Here is a 19,560-nt window from a genome sequence, read left to right on the forward strand (position 1 = left end):
GGGGTCTTAACCAAGCAAAAAAAAAAAAAAAAAAAATGAAATGGAACAGTTTATTGAACCTTTAGACAAAATATATAAAAGATGTTTGCATATGTGTTTTATTTTTTGTATCATATTTGATACATCAGGCTTTTATGGCTCAGTATATTGTTGTTAATTTAGAGGCCCAAAAAGTGTATATGTGAGCCTGGAGCACAAAACCAGTCTTAAGTAGCACAGGTATATTTTTAGCAATAGCCAAAAAAAACATTTTATGAGTCAAAATTATTGATTTTTTTTATGCCAAAAATCATTAGGATATTAAGTAAAGATCATGTTCCATGAAGATGTTTTGTAAATTTCCTACCGTGAATATATCAAAACTTAATTTTTGATTAGTAATATGCATTGCTAAGAACTTAATTTGGACAACTTTAAAGGAGATTTTTTCAATATTTTGATCTTTTATTGATTAGATTTTTTTATTTATTTAAATAGTTGTATCTCAGCCAGATATTGTCCAATCCTAACAAACCATACATCAACGGAAAGCTTATTTATTCAGCTTTCAGATGGTGTATAAATCTCAATTTCGAGAAATTGACCCTTATGACTGGTTTTGTGCTCCAGGGTCACATATATCAAATATAATACCATAGGCTTTATAGGGTTAAGGAAACAGTAGATCTGTAGTAAAATGCTTCTGTTTTTTTTCTGATGTTTGGAGCATTTGATGATCTCTTGCCTGTCAAGGAAAAGTCTGTTTTTAGCATCTGTCAGTTGTGATTTTGTGCCTCTGCATATTGTTCTGGTATTTTGTAAGTGTCGCATTTTCATTGTGTTTTTTCCTCTTTTAATTCTCCTCATTCCTGCTTACGATGCACAGACGACATTGAAACAGAGCAGCAATCCATGAGATGCAATTTAGAGACTATTTCCACATTCCTAAAAGAGAGAAAGAGAGATTGTTCCAGAGCAGGGAAGTGATTTCAATCTTCAAGATCTCTGCAAACCACAAAACTTGAACAAACTAACTGGGGACGGAACGTTAAAACTGTTTGCAAAACAATGTAGAAGGAGTTTTAGAGAAAAACAAGTAAATATTTAGTGGTTTCAAAGCATATTTCGAGAAATTTAGCTGTACAATGGAATAAAGGAAACACAAAAATGCCTTCCTACATCCGTGAACTGCATGTGAAGGCAGCATCTTGCAGTTGCAGGTTTGCACTCATCCAGAGTTTTTCAGTGTAGTTTTGACGCACAGCAGGTGTGAGTCATTGTGAAATCAGATGACTTGATTATCAGGTCAGATTTCACAGTCAGGCAGGAAGTCATAGCAACATCTTTCTACACCAAATCACAACAGTCAAAAGCCACTTCCTTATTTGAAGTGTTCAGTGGTGTCTCTTCCTGCAGGCGGTCACTGACTGCTTTCAGTTTAAAGGGGTCATATGATGTTGCTAAAAAGAACATTATTTGGTGTAATGAAATGTTTATGCAGTTTAACGTTCAAAAAACACATTATTTTCCACATACTGTACATTATTGTTTCTCCCCTATGCCCCGCCTTTCTGAAACGCAGCAATTTTTACAAAGCTCATCGGTCTGAAAAGCAAGGTGTTCTCTGATTGGCCGGCTATCCAGTGCGTTGTGATTGGCCGAATACCTCAAGCGTGTGACGGAAATGTTACCATACTGTGATGTCGTGTCCGTCCGGAGTGACGAGACAAAAACATTAAAACCCATTATAAACGAGGCATTTGTTGCATCCAGTGGGGACATAATTACGGATTATAATGAATTATACTGTCTTTTTAGCATTGCATCGCGCCGCATAAACATAAAGCCATGTCTGCATTTGTGATCGGAGAAATTACAAACAACAAGTGCCACTCTACACTGCCCAAAACTTGCGTTTGAATCTTCAGTGGCAAATCCTTTAAATATAAAAACATACTTGCAGGCTGTGAGTCAGAACAGCCGGCATTGTAGTCTACTGTCCCAGGATCAGGAAACAGTCCTCCATAAAATGCGCTGCACACATCTGAATATTTGGGTTGAACTGTTCTGGAACAGTGTTGAAAAATACAACTTAACCACTGAGTTCTAGTCTTGTCCTGTTTTGGAAGACCAAACAAAGTATTTTCGCTTTTGCAACGAAACACACAGGGTCTTCACAACATGGCGGCGGCTGCAACAATAAAGTTACGCCTTCTTTCTTTGCGTGAACATTTGGGCGGTGTTATGCAAATCTTCCCACATCGTGACGTAGACGTGGGGGCGTGTTAGAACGAGCCGTTTTAGGAGGGCGTGGACGAGTCTTAACTTTTATAAAGAATATCTCTTTGGGTTTGAGACTTTAGTCTTTGCAACTTTAGGGATCTTATCTATGCACGAACAGCTTGTAACACTCCAAAGAGAAAGGAAAACTTGAAATCGCATCATATGACCCCTTTAAATGAGAAGAGATATATAGATTTGTCAGAAATTAATATACATAAATAATCACACAGTGTCAGGGCTCTAGGCTGTGACCAAAATGACATGGTCGCATTTGTGTGAGTGCATGGTCTGCACTGCTCCAAAGTGTGTGCTCTGTTTCAGGTGTATAGCCTTGGTTTATACTCGCCGCGTCAGCATGATCGCAAAAGTGCGTGTGGCAAAAATGGAAACGATGGTGGATGGAGGATTTGGTTTTCAAGCAAAATGTAGAAGTAAAGTAAAAGACGAAGTTGAGCAGAGGAATTGAATATGTTTGTTTTCTTGGGAAATGCCACCGACAGCCAATTTAGTTTTACTTTCCTTTTTGTTTTAATTTTGAAAAGCCCGTTATCTTTGCTGTTTACCTCACGTTACGCTATGGAGGTTTTCTTTAAAAAAAAAAAATGTATTTGATTCCTCAGTGTTTGCTAAACTTTCTGTAATTTATTAGTCGATATATATAATACAGCATGTGGGGAATTCCATGCCTCGTCTTATTCGTTAATAAACTAATAATACTGATGAAAAAGAACAGGTTGTATGTTAATCCCACTTTTGTTACCATATTACTATAAACTATGATAATGGAAAAACCATTCATCAGCATGCATTGATTAATACGGAGCCCCTCACATGACATGCAAGACAAAATAAATAAATCGTGCGCACGATTTACTAATTCGTTCCCTCGATGTACTAAAACGTGCACACGATTACTATTTTGTTCCCTCGATTTGCTAAATCGTGCGCACAATTTACTAATTCGTTCTCTTGATTTATAAATCGTGTGCACAATTTAGCAAATCGAGGGAACGAATTAGTAAATCGTGCACACGATTTAGCCTACTATTTTTATCCTGCATGCCATAAACTACGTAGATTAATCCCATTTTGTAGAGAAAAAAAAAAAAAAAACGTGCAACAACTGAGTAAGTTAGTCGCACTAGTGCAGCCAGTGGGAAGAATGAGTCTAGAACTCTGAGTGTATTTTTATTTTTAGAAAAAATATACGGTTGCAAAAAAAATGGAGAAAACAGCTCCTGGGCTCATAAATTAAGATTATATTATAATAACGTGTATGTGTTTTGCAGACCGTGTGATGTTTTCACTGGGAACCTTCCAGAATGTGAGTGTCCCAGTCAACGGTACGGTTCAAGCCGTCGTTTCCCGGATTCCCGCTGATGTTTCCTTCTTAACCCTGCAGTTTCATACGCATCACCGCAATGTTACACTTTCATATACACCAGTAAGAGATCCCACACACACAGCAGTGCTGTTTCACAGGCATACACTCTCTCTCTCTCTCTCTCTGACATTTACCATAGGCTTTCCTAAGTTAACGCTGACCAACTTTTGACCTGGTAGTCAAAATATCCCAGACCTGGAGAACAGAAAAAGACTCTTCTATTCTCTCTGCTGTTTCATAAAGCAATTTCACAACATCCTCAGAAATGTCACCACTCAGGCATAAAACATTACCTTTCACAGAATTTACATAAGTAAATGTCAATAATCCCACCTGCTTTCACCAGAGATCCACACAAAGGACAAAGATTAGGATGAAATGGAGTGTTTGCAATAGAGAGCAAAGATTAACCCCTGTTTATAAATAATCTAGGTTCATCAAACTCAGTATGGCCATTTAGAATCATATTTGCAATTTCCTAATTATTTCTTAATCCGCAACAAATAAGAATAAGGATGAGTGAATGCTGAAAACCTGACACAAACTGAACATTTGATAAGTTATAATGTAGCTGATTGTGACAGAGTGACCTGTCCCTGTCCCGGTTGGTTAGCGCAGCACACACACACACACACACACACACACCCCTTCATGCATTCTTTTCATAACATCAACAGTCATGCAGCTGTAGTGCACTGAGCACAAACCCCCAGTTCAGACACAGAGTTAAAGTCAATATGAAATGCTGTTCGAAACAAATCTTGCTTCTGTACAGTGTGCATTAGTGCCGCCCACTTTTTCAGTGGCCTTGGTTCCGTTACTATTTTTCCTATTCATTTTTCACACGGATATTTAAAACGGAGTTATTGTTAAATAACATTAAAGCAGAAACAGTAAAAAATGTTGTTAATTGAAATAAATAAATACTTGTTTTAGTTAAGTTGTTTGTTTTAAGTACAAGTACTAAAATAACTAACTGGAAATAAATAAACTAAAACTGAATTAAAAATAAATCAAACCTTTTTTTTTTTTTTTTGTAATTTTTTTTTTGTAACTTTTTTTTTTGTAACTTTTTTTTGTAACTTGTTGGACCCCAGGAAGAATATCCACTACCTTGGTTATAAATAATACTAAACACTGATTTAAAAAGTATCTAAAGGGATTACAAGCTTCAATCTACAAGTCTTTAAAGAGTTACAAGCCATGAGCCAAAGTAGCCAGGTGAATTACAACATTACTAACTTTGACAAAGACAAAAATACAAGATATAGTGTATATAACGGCCGTAATGAGGGAACAAACTGCAATCCTGTGAAGCAATGTGAATGACATAATCAAATAAAAAACAATACTATTGATTTAAAGATGATTTAAATATGTTTTGCATTTGAGTCTCAGATTGGTGGAGGTTTCTCCGTAATGTAGGTTTTCATCTGGAATTCTGCTGTTGAAATAATCACCACTGATTATCAACAGTGTAGGCCCGTCTTTAATGGTTTATAAGTTATTGTTAAATATCAATACACCTGTGGAGAAAATGAATGGGATTTTTACTAACTGTTGCAGTCTAGTCTGGTGTAATTCCAAGTAAAACCAAGTGAATGTAGGACAGGACTTGAATGGTTGACCTTTATCCATCTAGAGGGACTGAGTGAAGCTGTCCATTCATAGGCTGTGTTTTTTTGTGTATTGGTCAGATCCCACTTTATGGTTTTTCGGTCACGGCAGCAGATGCTGGTCTGTTATCCACCTTGACACTGAGCCAGACCACTGTCTCGTGGTTCCTGAAGACGCCCGACGGGAGCAGCGCAGCAGGAGTTGGTGTGATTTTGCCGTACACCAGCGCTGGTTAGAGAACTAACTCTTTACTTGTTGCATGCCACAACACAAACGCTCTCATTAACAGACTGTACACTGGAATACTGTACATTCAATGTGTATGTGAAATGTCTGTGCAGATCCCGTTCCTGGAGCCTGCAATCAGGAATTCCCGCTGGAGATTGATCCAAACATCTACCTGCAATACAACCTGTTTGAGACCACGATTACCTTTGCGCCCGCTAACATCGGATATGGAAGGTGAGAGGAATTTAATGAAGTCTTGGACTTTTAAAATGCATGCTGCAAATGCATGCTGCAATTCAACATTACATACAACAAAATTAACAAATATATTATACATGGGTTTTTTAAGCTCATAGTAAATTACACAAATACACACACATTCTGTGACAGCTATAATATAATGCACAGCTGCTTGCATTCAAATATATGTATATATATGAACGCGCTGTTGCTTTTAAAACATCACATCCTAATGAAGACTTTAAACCCAGAAGGCAAAAATAAACCAGATTTCCCTAACAATTGAAATAAATATTAATATTGTCTTCTGTGATGTGCATCACAAACACCTCTGTTTAAATCTCAAATCTCTCTAATGTAGTTTAGTGTTTAATGACCCTAAAAGTGCCCCTATTATGTGTAATGAGAGGTTCATTGGAGTCCCCAACAACAGGTTGACATGCATGCAAGGTCAAAAAACACTTTCATTGTCTTATAATATGCATTTTTTTTTACCTTACTTGCTCAACGACTCCCAAATGATTCGCTCAACGATTAATTTTTCCAAACCCCTCCTTTGCGTGACGCTAATCTGCGGTGATTGGTCTGATCTGATGGTCTGGATCATGCCTGTAAATGCCTGATAAAGCAGCTTTTGTGAGCGCAGTGCTGCTTTGTGTACAGTGTTATTACCGGGGAAACCGCTATTTTTACCGCTCCAAAAGCGGCACCTAGTGGCAAAGAATGAGTTTGCATTTTCATTCACACCAACATGAAAAGACCAACAAGTGGGCGGGCAATAGTCAACATGAAACGGCTTGGGATTCTTTTTAAAAACGACTCGTTTCAGTGATTCAGAGTCAACTTTTTCTTTTGAGAGACAGTAACTTTATACACGGTGCACTTTCAGATTTAAAACTTTGCAGGATGTGTTACACACTGCATGAAAGGTAATTTTCAAAAATCCATAATAGGGGCACTTTAAAAATGTTGTTTTCCAGGCCTGGAAGATCAAATCTAAATCAGTCTAGATCAGTCTAAATCAGATGCTATTTTTCAGAGGGGAGAGTCCGCCAGCGTGTGACGTGGACATGGGCTCCAGCACTCGTTGGCGATTGGTGTATGAGCTGTATCAGTACTTCCTGCCGGAAGGCGACCTATCAGAGCAGAGTCTGATCAGCAGTTTGGAGAGAGCGGCCAATGTGAAGAATGTGCAGGACAACAGCAGAAAGGTGTGTGAAATCTCTCTCTCTGTCCTTTCTTACTCCTTTCTGTTATCTGTTAACGCACGTTTTTTTAGTGCGTTTTCATAACCTGATACTTTATCTCCCTTAGTTTGGTTCTTTTAGGCATAGATGTACACAGCAGTCGCGCTTGGATCCGCACTGAAACAATCGGTTCACGATCGCCTGAACTCTCTTAACATATGCACACTCAAACATTCAAAACATATAATATATAAATGGAAGTGTGTGCGTGTGTGTGTGTGTGTGTGTGTGTGTGTGATATTTGATCAAATATACAGAAAAAACAGTATTGCAAAATGTTATTACAATATAAAATAATGGTTTCTATTTTAATATCCTTTAAAATCTAATTTATTTCTGTGATCAAAGCTGTATTTTCAGCATCATTACTCCAGTCTTCAGAGTCACATGATCTTCAGAAATCATTCTAATATGCTGATTTATTATCAGTGCTGGAAACTGTTGCTGCTTAATATTTTTTTGGAACCTGTGATACTTTTTTTTCAGGATTCTTTGATGAATAAAAAGTTAAAAGAAGAGCATTTATTTAAAATAGAAATATTTTCTAACAATATACACTATCGTTCAAAAGTTTGGGGTCAGTACATTTGTATTTCTTTTTCTTTTTTTTCTTTTTTTTGAAAGAAATTAAAACTTTTACTCAGCAAGGATGTGTTAAATTGATAAGAAGTGATAGCAAAGATTTATATTGTTAGAAAATATTTTGAATAAATTCTGTTCTTTTTAACTTTTTATTCATCAAAGAATCCTGAAAAAAGTATCGCAGTTGCCAAAAAAATATTTGGCAGCACAACTGTTGCCAACATTGATAATTCTAATAATAAATCAGCATATTAGAATGATTTCTGAAGATCATGTGACACTTTATACTGGAGTAATGATGATGGAAATTCAGCTTTGCATTACAGAAATAAATAATATTTTAAAGCCATTATTTTATATTGTAATAACATTTAGCAAGATTACAGTTTTTTTTTTCTGTATTTTTGATCAAATAAATGCAGCCTTGATGAGCAGAAGAGACTTCTTTAAAAAACATTACAAGCCTTACTGATCCCAAACTTTTGAGCGGTACTGTATATATGTAATATAAATACAATATATATGTAATTAAGTCCCTGTTTCTGAACAAAGCAGTCGATTTACGGGTCTGAAACCCCCTTAGTTTATCATTTATTTTCGCTCCTTCAGGTGGTGTCTTTATCCTCTCATGACCGGACACAGTTCTTCTTCAGCTCTCTGCCCGGTCAGGGGGTGATTTTCAGTGTAATTGTGAGAGATCCAGTGTTGAACACGTCAGCGTCCTACATCCCCGTCCACACATACGCCTGCAGCTTCAACTCCACGCTGGACGGATGCAGCGATTTAGGTGAGAAGATGAACGGAAATCAGGACTAATGCTGCGTTATTTTATTCATAATTTTAGAAGTTCCTTTCAAATGTGAGATCATCTGCCACTTTTAAAACCTACTTAAAAAAATTTTTTTTCTTTAGCTTCTGAACAGTTTCTGTGACAGATTTGACATGGTATTTATTTCAATGTACAAATCTGTTTTCTCTCTCGTTTTCGCAGGGAGAGTTTCTAGCAAAGTGTTTTTCACTGTGATCGGTTTGGCTGGGCTGTTAGTGTGTTTTGTGGGTCACCGCTTCTTCAAATGTGGTCAGTGATGTTTGTCTTGCTTTTCTTAGAAACGCACCACGTTACTGCTATTAATAACTGTTGATCTACTAAAGATGCCCCAAGTGTTTTAGGTTGGGGAAGTCTTTTCTAGAGGTTTAAAGAGTCGGAGGTCAACAAATTTTATAGTTACTTCAGTACTAAATTTTTAAAGGGGTCATATGATGCATCATTTCTTCCCTGATGTCTGCTTGCAATGTTAGTCAAGGCTGCTTGCACAACAAACAGTCCATTCAGTGTTTCATGACCATTTCAGCCCTCTCTCCATTCGAATGAAACAACATTTTTGCAGCTGTGTCATTAAGACTTCTGTGAACATGTGAGATGATTAATGGTGCTTTGTTAATGTATTAGGTGAAGCTAAATAATATAATAAACTGTGAAATGAGCCATTTGTGCTGTTTAGTTTCAGTAAATGGTCTTTTTGGCCGCTTTAAACTCTTATTTAATTTCAATTTCTCATTATATGACCTGTTTAAATTAGGAGCCTTGTTAAACTCAATAATGATCTGTTAGCATAACTCTTATCTACATGATTATGTCAACTCAAGCTAAAACCATCAATTTTAGATTTTATTGTAACCTGAAATAAATATCAACTAAAATAAATTCAAATATAAAAAAGAAACTTATTTTATTTCAGCTAGTTGCCAAAGCAACATTTCTTATTTTCATTTAGTTTATATATATATATATACTAAAATAGCTAAATCTCATTCTTATTTAATGATAAAAATAATTAAAAAACTACATAGACGATATAAAAAATATATAATAAAAATGACAAAAACACAAAATTAACGAAAAATTTTACGACAATTAAAATGAAAGCGAATATTTCAAAAATAAAAACATTAAAAATATGAATAAAAACTGTAATAGTAGAGATACTAAAATAAGACTGATTCTGAAGGAGATTGGTGCATGTAACGCACCTAATGTTACCATTAAAATGTCTATTTCTGTGTCTTCTCAGAGCTGTTCTGTATGGGATTCTGCTTTATGGCGTTTATCTTCTTTGTTCTGATCACCAGAACCACAGCGCTGGAATACGACAGTGAGTCCATTACAGTCACCAATGCAGAGTTACACATGTAGTGAATCACTGTAAAATTAGACCAAAACAACTAGTGTCTGCCTAAACCCGTTTCTAAAAAGTTTCTGATCACCTCTTAGATAGAGTTTCATGTTAAATGATTTGTAGCGTTTACACTGAGCTGATGTCTGCATACCCATGAATAGTTCATGTCCCCAGAAGTCGAGTTTTTCCAATGTTTTTCAAGTTTAATTTGACTGAAATTGGCTACACAAACTGGTTCTGGCAGCAATGAATCTCATTAGCCGTCACGAGTGCAGAAAGCAGCTCCCGTCACAGTGGACTGAGGTTTTTGTTGTGCCGTAACTCTGAAGATTAGAGTCATGCTGCTGCAGCTCAAATCATGTGCTGTGGATTTCAGCTGGAGGTGTCAAACCAGTCTGTCCCAATCAAATGCATCGTGTAGAGCTGTTTGTCAGCTGTTTGCGTGTTTACAGGACAGGCATGGCTGAAATGAGGAAGAGCATTTTTGGTTCTCTGAGATGGATAACAACTCATGACTCAACCTACAGCTGATTAATCAGATCAATCGTAGCTCAAGTTTGTTCTTAAAACATTTTTTAAGTCAAGACATTACAGGCAAAACCTTTTTTTTTTTTCATGCACAGGTCAATTTTGGGCTATTTTGCATCCACAACTTGTCTTCTGTCAGACTAGTGGATAGAAAACATCCAAAATACACATTTAAATGTTTATTCTATAGCACTTTTTATCTATTTGCATCTGTAGATTTGAAATGCAATGCGTATCTTTAAAGGCTGTTTCTCATTATGAGTTTTTCTCCATTTCAGCAGCACTTACATCAAACTTTACAGTTTTATTTCTATCTGTATTCTGAAGGTTTTTACTAAGGGGTTTGTTCATATATCATTCTCCTGATCTATATAAGATTTTATTCCTTAAATCATGGTGAAAAAGTTTTTTTTTTCAGACTGTTGCCAGTATTTTCTGATTTGTAGATTGATAAAAAGAGATCCAAAATCACTCATGTCAACAAAATGAAACAATAATTTAAACCTGTTTTAATTTTCGGTTATGGAAAATTATGCAAAGTAGTGCATATAATGCCTAATTTGCATATTATAACATTTGTAATGCAAAACAACTTTTAGTTTACTCTGATTAGTCAACTGATATCTATTAGTTATAATTGTATCTTTTTCACCTGGAGTGTCTTTAAACAATTTGTTGACTGACTGTCTCTCTGCAGTTCGATTGGCTCTGACAGCGCTGATGGGCGTGGTCGGGGGCGTGGCCATGGTGATGAGCTGGTGGCGGTTCGGTTCGGTCATGGTCTGTGTGTTGGTGGTAGGACTCATTCTTGGATTTCTCATCTCATCCATTGCCTTCTTCACTCCACTTGGTAAGAAATCATGTTTGAAACCTGCATGTATCCTGATTGTATTGTGAACGGGATGTTGTTTCATCATCCGTTCGGAATGATCTCTTTATAATCTCTTTATATTCTTGGTGGTGAAATGTAGGGCTGCAAGTTGTAGTTGTTGATGGGATGTTTAGATGTGGGCGTGGCACTCAAAAGTGTATGCAGATGAACGTGAGTTTGCAGAGGCGGAGTTTTAAACAGACTTAAGTACTGCATATGACACCAGAGGTCCAGTTATGACATTTTGATTAAATGCTAAGAGTACAAAACATTTTTTTGTTATTAAATGCATGCACGGATGAATTGTTCAAAATATAGTCTATAACATGCATTTTGAAAATAGATTGGGTGAATTTTAATTTCATGAAGATGTCAATATAAAGCATGTCTCTTGTTTAGAATAACTTGGGTTTTGCACAAAACAAAATTTGAACTGAATTGAGCCGGAAAATGACATTAACTTTGTAACATTAACACCAGTGTTGAACTGTATTGAGCTGAACAATGACATTATTGTAGAGCTGCTTTTCTGCTGAAATGTAATGTTACATAATTGATGAAGATCCTGTTTATTAAAGCGAAGCTGCTTTGAAACAAACTATATTGCATAAAGCGCTATGTAAACATGTAACTTGGCTTGTCCTCCTCTACATTTCAGATGCATTCAATTTTGTTGTCATTTTCATTATTATTGATGATAACTATTGATTTGATCGATTAGTTGTAGCTCTGGTAAAATGTGTTAAATCTCTCTTTTTTTTTCTCCTCCAGGTGATCTTCCTATATTCCATAATGATGTGGTGTTCTGGGTGGTGTTTGCTTGCATTATGGTGTTTGTTCCCTTGTTCTTCATCAGGTGGCCTAGAGAGGTGAGATACAGAAAAATACATTTAATGTGAGCTCATATCCAGCACCCAAATAAAATGCACACGTTTATCGGTATGTTTCAGGGCAATATATTTACATGTGGTGTGGTTGGCGCGTATGCAGTGGTCCTGGCCGTCAACGCCTACACTTATACCAGTCTGTCCTACATCACGCTGGATGTCCTCAAACGCCTCCTCAACCACAACTTCAGCCGAGCGTTTATCTCTGTACCGCTGCAGGATATCGGTAGGTGTGCAGGGAGTGAAGTTCTCCGTCGCTACTAGGGATGTATAATAAGACCAACTGAATTAAGAGATTCATTCATAGATTTTGTAGACTTTTCCATTGACTATAACAGGAGTTTTGTGAGAGTAACTTCTGGAGCGCTTCAGTGCTCAAACGTTTATTTATTTTATTAATTTATTATTATTATTGTATTAATTAATTAATTAAATTATTTTATTTATGTATTTTATTATACGTGGAGCAAAAGTTCTTCGCTCGCTTTCTGTATACAATTTATTCCCAGTTTAAATAGGTTTTTTTAATGTTGCTAAAGTCTTGATTTTGTGAAGTCTTAATTTTTTTATGTATAAAAACACAAACTAATTCATAAATGATTTTCTCAGCTCATTTTGTCTGTTCAGCATACGAAAACGTGCTGTTTTCCCACGAAAAACTATACTAATCAACATTAATAATCGTAATTACGATGATTCATAGATTGAAAATAGCTTTGAAATTACACAAACTGGCATGGAAAGTTCTTTTTCCTTTTTATTGGTCTTGAGTATTTTTTTCAGCTTTTTTCGAAAGCTTGATTGTGTTTATGGGGCGCAGTGTAACGTGTTCATGCTTCGTTTAAAAAAAAAAAAAAAAGGCATTATTTTCACATATTTTACCTTTATTCTACACCGCTGACCATCCATTCTCGTCAAAGCGGTCTGTTGAGTTCCTGGTTCTATGAAGCCCCTCCCTCAAAAATACGCAATGGGCTCTGATTGGTTAGTGGGCTCAGTGTGTTTGTGATTCACTAACTGCCTAGTACACGTTGTTCGGGAACGTCACGCCCCCTTAGTATTACGGGTATTTGCTTGTTCCCGGGGGCGGGGTTTATGTAAACATCAGGGTTAGTGATGTCACAAACCCAGGAAGAAGCTTGTTGTAGTCCCTACCAGCCGTTTTTTGTAGTCCTTAAACAGCGATTTCTTTAAAAGAAAATATCTCCGTTTGTGTCGTAACTTTGCAGACATTGTTTATGCTCTAACAGCAACATTACACACTAACTAAAGTTCAAAAAGTGAAATCATAATCAACCACCCCTTTAAATAAAATGATGTTTAAAGGAATATAATGTAGCTTAAAATCAGTTTTCAGTCAAATAGTTTTTTTGCTTTAATCCTTGGGTCTGACGCTCAGACTTATCGATGTATTGGTTATGTCTGATGTTTCGCCTCTCCAGATTTCATTATGATCACTGTGTGGGTCGTTCTGGGGGTTTCGGGGATCGTCATGCAGCTGTATCGGGAGAAATCACGTCCGTTTTTCCCGCCAAGCCCATACGTCATGTGGAAGCAAGAACGAGAGCGCAGGAAGACCAACGTTCTGGATCCCAGCCACCACAAGCCATCTTTATCAGCCCGAATCCTCGGACGTATTCACCAGCTCGCACAGTGCACAGAACCTGCCGGCGAAACCACACCTCTACTACTTTAACCTTTGACCTTTGACTTGAAGTCAGTTAGTTCACTGTTAGTCCTTCTCCTCCAGATAACGGCTGCTCAAGCCTGTGGAGCAACATACATGAGGATTGAGCTCGATTTTTAGAGCCTAAAGACTCAGATGAGCAGCCGATGGAGGTTAAAAGAGCAGCTCACACACAGTGTGAGACTGACTTTATGCACTTGTGTATGTGTGTGTGTGTGTGTTTGTGTAGGTTCCCAGCAGTGCTTGATCCCATTGCTGTTTTCAGATAAATGTTAAGCAACTGACCTCTACTATATACATCAGCTGCCACAGCGTGATTTTAGATGCATTTTAGCAGCTTAGAGGAAACATTCAGTACAGATTTTTTAACTTTTTTTTACTACGTCTGGTTAGTATATGAGTGAATGAGTGATTTTTAAAGATGTTCACCAATAAAATGAATGTATAAGACAATGAACCGGTGTTCATTAGTAGCCACTGTAAGCCTCTACGGCTGATGTTTGAGTGTTTTCTGTGTCTAAGAGAGCATGTATGAGTCCCGGCGGATCCTCACCGAGGTTTGGAGTTCATGATAGAAATAATGAGCTTATTTTGACAGCGATCCTGTGGGAATTTGACTGCTGCTTCACTGCGCTGGTGTAAAACACTCGATAATGAGGATTTTAAGTGCAGTGTAAGATGAATCTTGAGAATCTGTGGAGTTTTTCAGTCATTTTCTGTGCTTTATAAATGGATATGTAGCTCTTGAGGAGATACAAACCCAAGTTGGATCTTTGACAGACTCCAGCTTTGCAAAATCAGTAGTTTTGCATTATCCATCGATTCAGTTCTAGTATCCTCTCAGGGTTTCTTCATGTGATCTTTGTGTCTCTCACAGAAGCAAACTTTTTCTAAAGCATTTAAAACATATAGAGATGTTAAAATAGTTTTTAAGGGGTAGCCGTATGCATTATTTCTGTTTTGTATGAAATTTAAATAATTGTCTAAATAATTAAATGTTTAATAAAGTTGTCATTTGTGCCTTAACACCTAAATGATATTGTTTTCTATTCCGAGGCAGATTAGAATGAGATCTGATGTTGTTTTTATTGAATGCGAGAAATGTGCGAACGTTTGATGTGACAAACCGTCATTAATGTTTTATTAAGCTATTAATAATGCTAAACTGCTTTGATGCCTTAAAAGTCAACATAAAACAGCATTTGCAATGCATTTTGTGACATAATTATGATTGAAACTATATTAAATGAAACGAAAATATCAGGTAGGACTTGATTTTCTCCATCTGGAATTAATTAGATTGTGAATAAAATAATTTCACATTGGATTTTGCATAAATATAATTTAACAATTTTAAAATAATTTAATAAAAAATATTATATATTAAATACATCTTTTTAGTAAGTTTTTGTTTTTATTTTAAAATTATATTAATTAAATTACATTTATATTATTTATTATTAGCTTAAAGTCAATATAAAGCAGCGTTTGCAATGCATTTTGTGCTTATGCATGCAATAACATGCACTGCTGGATATTTGAATACACTAAATTATAGATGTTGTAAAACCTGAAGTATTGAGTAGTTTATTCAACACTATCAACCCATGGAACTAGAGAAAAACACAGCCAGTTCATTCAATGCTTTTAATCACTTTCAATAAAACTCATACCCACATAAAACACTGTTACAAACACAAGCAAAAAAAAAAAGTTTTTCATTAAAATGGCATATTGTGATATTCCCCAAAGTCTCATGTTCAGGTAAAGTAATCGTTCACAATATGCCAAATCTTTTTTTTTTTTATTCCACAAATGATTGTGTTTTCAGTCGATTTGACTTTTCCAGACTGAAGACATGATGATTGAGAGATGGAAAAGTAATCGGACCTCAGTGTTTGAGAGATTCCACAGGCCCTTCCTGCAAAACCCCACATGCTAAATGGCTGATGGACATCCAGAGTGCGCTGTAATGGAGGATTGTGGGATTTGTAGGGCAGCTCTGAACGATGGTTTGTAAACTCATCTCTGACGGTCTTTAGCTCTTCCTCAGACTGACGTCTTTGCTGGTGAGCAGCGGCGAGAGAGATGTGCTGTCAGACGTGTCGTCTCGCTTCAGCACCAGAAACGCCTCGCGGCTGATTCCCAACAGCTCTCGCAGACCGCTGTTCTCCAGCTGCACAATCAACATCAACATATAAACCATAAGATCACGATTACATTGTAAGTATTGCATTTATCGCACTATAGGGTTGGGCGGTATGACCATTTATTTCATGCTGGGTAGTAACTGATTATATGTGATGTGGATTGTGTAGTACTTGTAACTTAATATTATGTTTTAAAATACTCAAAATAATATTCAGATAAATAAAAAATAAAAAAATTATATTACATTTTAAAATACTCAATAATGAGATAAATGAAATAAAATGAAAATAAATTATGTTTTAAAATACTCAAAATAATAATCAGTTAAAATAAAAATATTAAAATAATCAAGACTACAGTACTTTTTTTTAATATATTAAAACTATAGAAAATATAGTTATTTTTTTAGTAAGTGTTTTATTTTGATGAATTTAAAGTTATTTATTTGTACATTTACATGTTTTAATTCATTTCTAGCTTTTCATCAACTCATAAACTCCTTGCAGTTCCTTCACGAACCCTAGGTTAGGAAACCTTTACATAATGTGATGTTTAATGCACTTCATGTTTTTGATAACACAATGAAATATTTTATTTCTCTTTGTATTTTTATATATAAATATGGTACAAGGTTTTCCTATTGAAATCCATGTGATAAACAAATGTAACCCAAGAGTAGTCAGATTACATGAACTATAAAGTGTTATCTAATAGATAATGCTACTAACTACTATTTTCTTCATGTAATTTGTAATCAGTAATAGTAAAAGCACTGTGCATAAAGTGACAGCAGCCTAATATACACTGTCATTTGTATCTTTCTCATATTGTATTTTTGCATCTTTGTTCTCTATTTAATAAAGAATATAAGATCAAATATCAAAAATAACTTGTGAAAGAAAATGACTCATATTGTGAACTAAATTATTGGTCAGATCGCTGACTCCTATTGCAGTATAGTTAGTGTGTCTGACCTTCAGACGTTTGATTCTCTCCTCATCCTCACTCAGTCGCCCTTCATCCACCTCGATGGCTTTCCTCATCACTGTGGCCATTTCGTTTATTTTCTCAATGTGCGCCTGCATCTCCTGCGACATAAACACAGTGAATGACTATTTGATCACCAGCGTTAGAGGGAATCTCATAAAATCCGTCACTGGGACTGACATTAGTGTGCTGTTCTCTGAGCTGGGTTTATTGATTACATGTTCACACAATGGCAGTAATTTACTTTTTTGTCAGCCAAACCCCTTAAAACCTAAAATATTAAATATTTACTTTACCCAATCACCCTGAGACTTTAAGATTTTATTGTTTCAATAATTTAACAACACATTCACAGGTCTCGGATGTTGGTTAATGGCCACATGATATGCAGGTAAACAAATAAAATAGAATGTAATATATTGACATTAAATTATTTTTATATTAAATATATTACATAAAAAAAAAAAATAATAATAATAATATATATATATATATATATATATATATCAGTATGACGCAAGACTTTTAAATCTATGTGTTAAACAAGTTAAGTCAAAGGTAATGAAAGCGTAGTCGGATTACATTACCTAAAATGTGTAATCTAATAGATAATGTTACTAACTACAATTTTCTTCATGTAATTTGTAATCAGTAACAGACTAAAATTTTTAAGTGCTGATCATGCATTAAGCCTTCAAGTGATATCAGCCTAATATAATTGTTTATTTTAATCTTTCTTACACTGATTTTGTGCCATTGTTTGCAATATATTTTAATAACGAATTCAATGTGGTATATTTAGTGTGTCTGACCTCCAGACGTTTCATTCTCTCCTCATCCTCACACAGTCGCCCTTCATCCACCTCGATGGCTTTCCTCATCACTGTGGCCATTTCGTTTATTTTCTCAATGTGCGCCTGCATCTCCTGCGACATAAACACAGTGAATGACTATTTGATCACCAGCGTTAGAGGGAATCTCATAAAATCCGTCACTGGGACTGACATTAGTGTGCTGTTCTCTGAGCTGGGTGACGATAGCAGGATCGTCTCTCTTGCTGGCCATCAGAAGGCGAAACACCTGCTCTCTGTATTTGCTCATGATGAGCTCCAGCGCAGACTGATGCTCCTCCAGTGACGTGCGCAGCTCTGCCGAGACAAGCGTGCGGATTTAGACTTAAAACAGCCCTCAAAATGACATCCAGCGACAACTTTTAATTGCAAACCCTCCTAACACCTTTGTTTTCCTGCTGCAGTTCCCATATTTGCCGGTTTTCCTGCTGGATGCCCATGACCAACGTGGAGCGCGGCCGATGCCTCGCCACCTGGTTCAACACCTCAATCTCATCCTGGTACTGAAAGAACAAGAAATGTGTGGGTAAGACTTGATTCATTAGTGTGATTTGGTTCATTAGACAAACACTGATACCTGTTTCATGGCCTCCACTCTCTTGTTCAGCAGTGTGTTTTGTTCGATCAGGATCTCAGCAGCACCGTCATGATCCCGGAGCCGCTCTACCAGTGATCTGGCATCGGCCAGCACCTTCTCCAGTGTACAGGTCATTCCTGAAGAGCACAAAAAACACTTAAGACTGTGACTTAACTCATGATCACACAGGGGCCGGTTGCATAAACCGCTTAGACTAGACTTAAAAAGTTAGTCATCTAATTTTTTCTCATTAAGACTGGTCATAACTTCTTAAAGTCAGTTATAACAAGGGAGAATGGTCTCATCTGAATCCAAAAGGTAGTCTGATTACCTCTTGGCTAACAACTAGTTGGTCAAACTAGTTCTTAAGACACCGCCTTAACACAGTGGCTATGTTTATGCAACTGGCCCAGCGCTCAGGGGTTCCTAAATACAATCTTATTTATTTGTTATTAATTTATTTAGTCATTTAGCAGACGCTTTTATTCAAAGCGACTTACAAATTAGGACAATAAAAGCAGTCAAAACTAACAAAAGAGCAACAATATATAAGTGCAAATGACAAGTCTCGGTTAGCCTAACGCAGTACACGTAGCAAGGTGTGTATATATATATATTACACACACACACAAAGAAAAACAAGTAGATAGAATAGAAAAAAATAGAAAGCTAATCTTATACTCTACAGATGATCAGATCACTGGAAAGCTGTTTTCCTGCCACTTCTGTCATGTTGTGGATTATTTATAGACATTATGTGTCTCGATTTCAGAAAAACTGAAAGGTAACGTAAGTGTCAAATGTTTTGGAAGAAGCCTAGCATTAGCTTCTACATAAATAAACACGCCAGTTGTTTTAATAAAATACTAGGCCATGTACATAAATACGAATACGAAGCCAAAAACACTTTTTGTTTTGTTATATTTCCGAATAACACCGCGGATAATTTTAAATGAAGAGAAAAGCTTACCTTATCTTACAGCAACGGCTCAGTTGGAGCACTTCCTGTTGCTGCGGCCGTGACGTCACGCGCAAGTACTTCTGGGAGATGTAGGCGCCAAGTTTCTTCCTTACACCGTCCACATGGAGGCGCAATGGACAAGCTTTCTGAATTAAATTAGTAACATGAATGTTTTTTTTATTACTGTAAAATTCGTCCTTTCGCAAATTCCTTTGGTGAAGCTTATTAATATGTAAATGTCTGGCCTCAAAATTCTATTATAAAGCTCCTGTAAATGTTCTTTTATTAACTGAGTTTGTTTGAGGGTTTTTATGGGTGGAGAG

At 36.3% G+C, this 19,560-nt stretch overlaps 2 protein-coding genes across 2 annotated transcripts in view; one reads left to right on the top strand and one right to left on the bottom strand.

Annotated features, from left to right (window-relative positions):
• The window catches only part of LOC107662191 (transmembrane 7 superfamily member 3-like), a 16,408-nt gene extending 1,672 nt beyond the window's left edge, over nucleotides 1-14,736 (top strand). Inside the window, exons 2-12 of the mRNA XM_016452117.1 lie at nucleotides 3,552-3,706; nucleotides 5,344-5,494; nucleotides 5,605-5,725; nucleotides 6,771-6,942; nucleotides 8,170-8,347; nucleotides 8,552-8,638; nucleotides 9,633-9,713; nucleotides 10,963-11,115; nucleotides 11,908-12,005; nucleotides 12,087-12,249; nucleotides 13,466-14,736. Of these exons, the coding sequence (XP_016307603.1) occupies nucleotides 3,552-3,706; nucleotides 5,344-5,494; nucleotides 5,605-5,725; nucleotides 6,771-6,942; nucleotides 8,170-8,347; nucleotides 8,552-8,638; nucleotides 9,633-9,713; nucleotides 10,963-11,115; nucleotides 11,908-12,005; nucleotides 12,087-12,249; nucleotides 13,466-13,719 (1,613 nt within the window). The 3' untranslated portion in view covers nucleotides 13,720-14,736. The remainder of the gene's footprint in view (nucleotides 1-3,551; nucleotides 3,707-5,343; nucleotides 5,495-5,604; nucleotides 5,726-6,770; nucleotides 6,943-8,169; nucleotides 8,348-8,551; nucleotides 8,639-9,632; nucleotides 9,714-10,962; nucleotides 11,116-11,907; nucleotides 12,006-12,086; nucleotides 12,250-13,465) is intronic.
• Nucleotides 14,737-15,361: 625 nt separating this feature from the next.
• LOC107662197 (FGFR1 oncogene partner 2 homolog) lies at nucleotides 15,362-19,341 on the bottom strand. Its single transcript, XM_016452127.1, has 6 exons — nucleotides 19,247-19,341; nucleotides 18,277-18,413; nucleotides 18,085-18,202; nucleotides 17,854-17,996; nucleotides 17,661-17,774; nucleotides 15,362-15,886 (listed from the first exon to the last, which is right to left on the bottom strand). The coding sequence occupies exons 2-6, from the start codon at nucleotides 18,409-18,411 to the stop codon at nucleotides 15,749-15,751; spliced, it is 648 nt and encodes a 215-aa protein (XP_016307613.1). The 5' UTR covers nucleotides 18,412-18,413; nucleotides 19,247-19,341; the 3' UTR covers nucleotides 15,362-15,748.
• Between the last annotated feature and the right edge of the window lie 219 nt (nucleotides 19,342-19,560).

This window comes from Sinocyclocheilus anshuiensis, unplaced genomic scaffold (genome assembly GCF_001515605.1).
Source record: "Sinocyclocheilus anshuiensis isolate Anshui unplaced genomic scaffold, SAMN03320099.WGS_v1.1 scaffold1543, whole genome shotgun sequence".
NCBI classification, from domain to species: Eukaryota; Metazoa; Chordata; class Actinopteri; order Cypriniformes; family Cyprinidae; genus Sinocyclocheilus; species Sinocyclocheilus anshuiensis.

Bases quoted from the DNA above. Each gene is read 5' to 3' on its own strand.
- LOC107662197 (XM_016452127.1), bottom strand. From the start codon at position 18,411: ATGACCTGTACACTGGAGAAGGTGCTGGCCGATGCCAGATCACTGGTA. The intron at 18,203-18,276 runs GTATCAGTGTTT...TTGTTCTTTCAG, and splicing joins GAGTGGAGGCCATGAAACAG to TACCAGGATGAGATTGAGGT. The intron at 15,887-17,660 runs GTCAGACACACT...TTGATTGTGCAG, and splicing joins AGAGAATGAAACGTCTGGAG to CTGGAGAACAGCGGTCTGCG.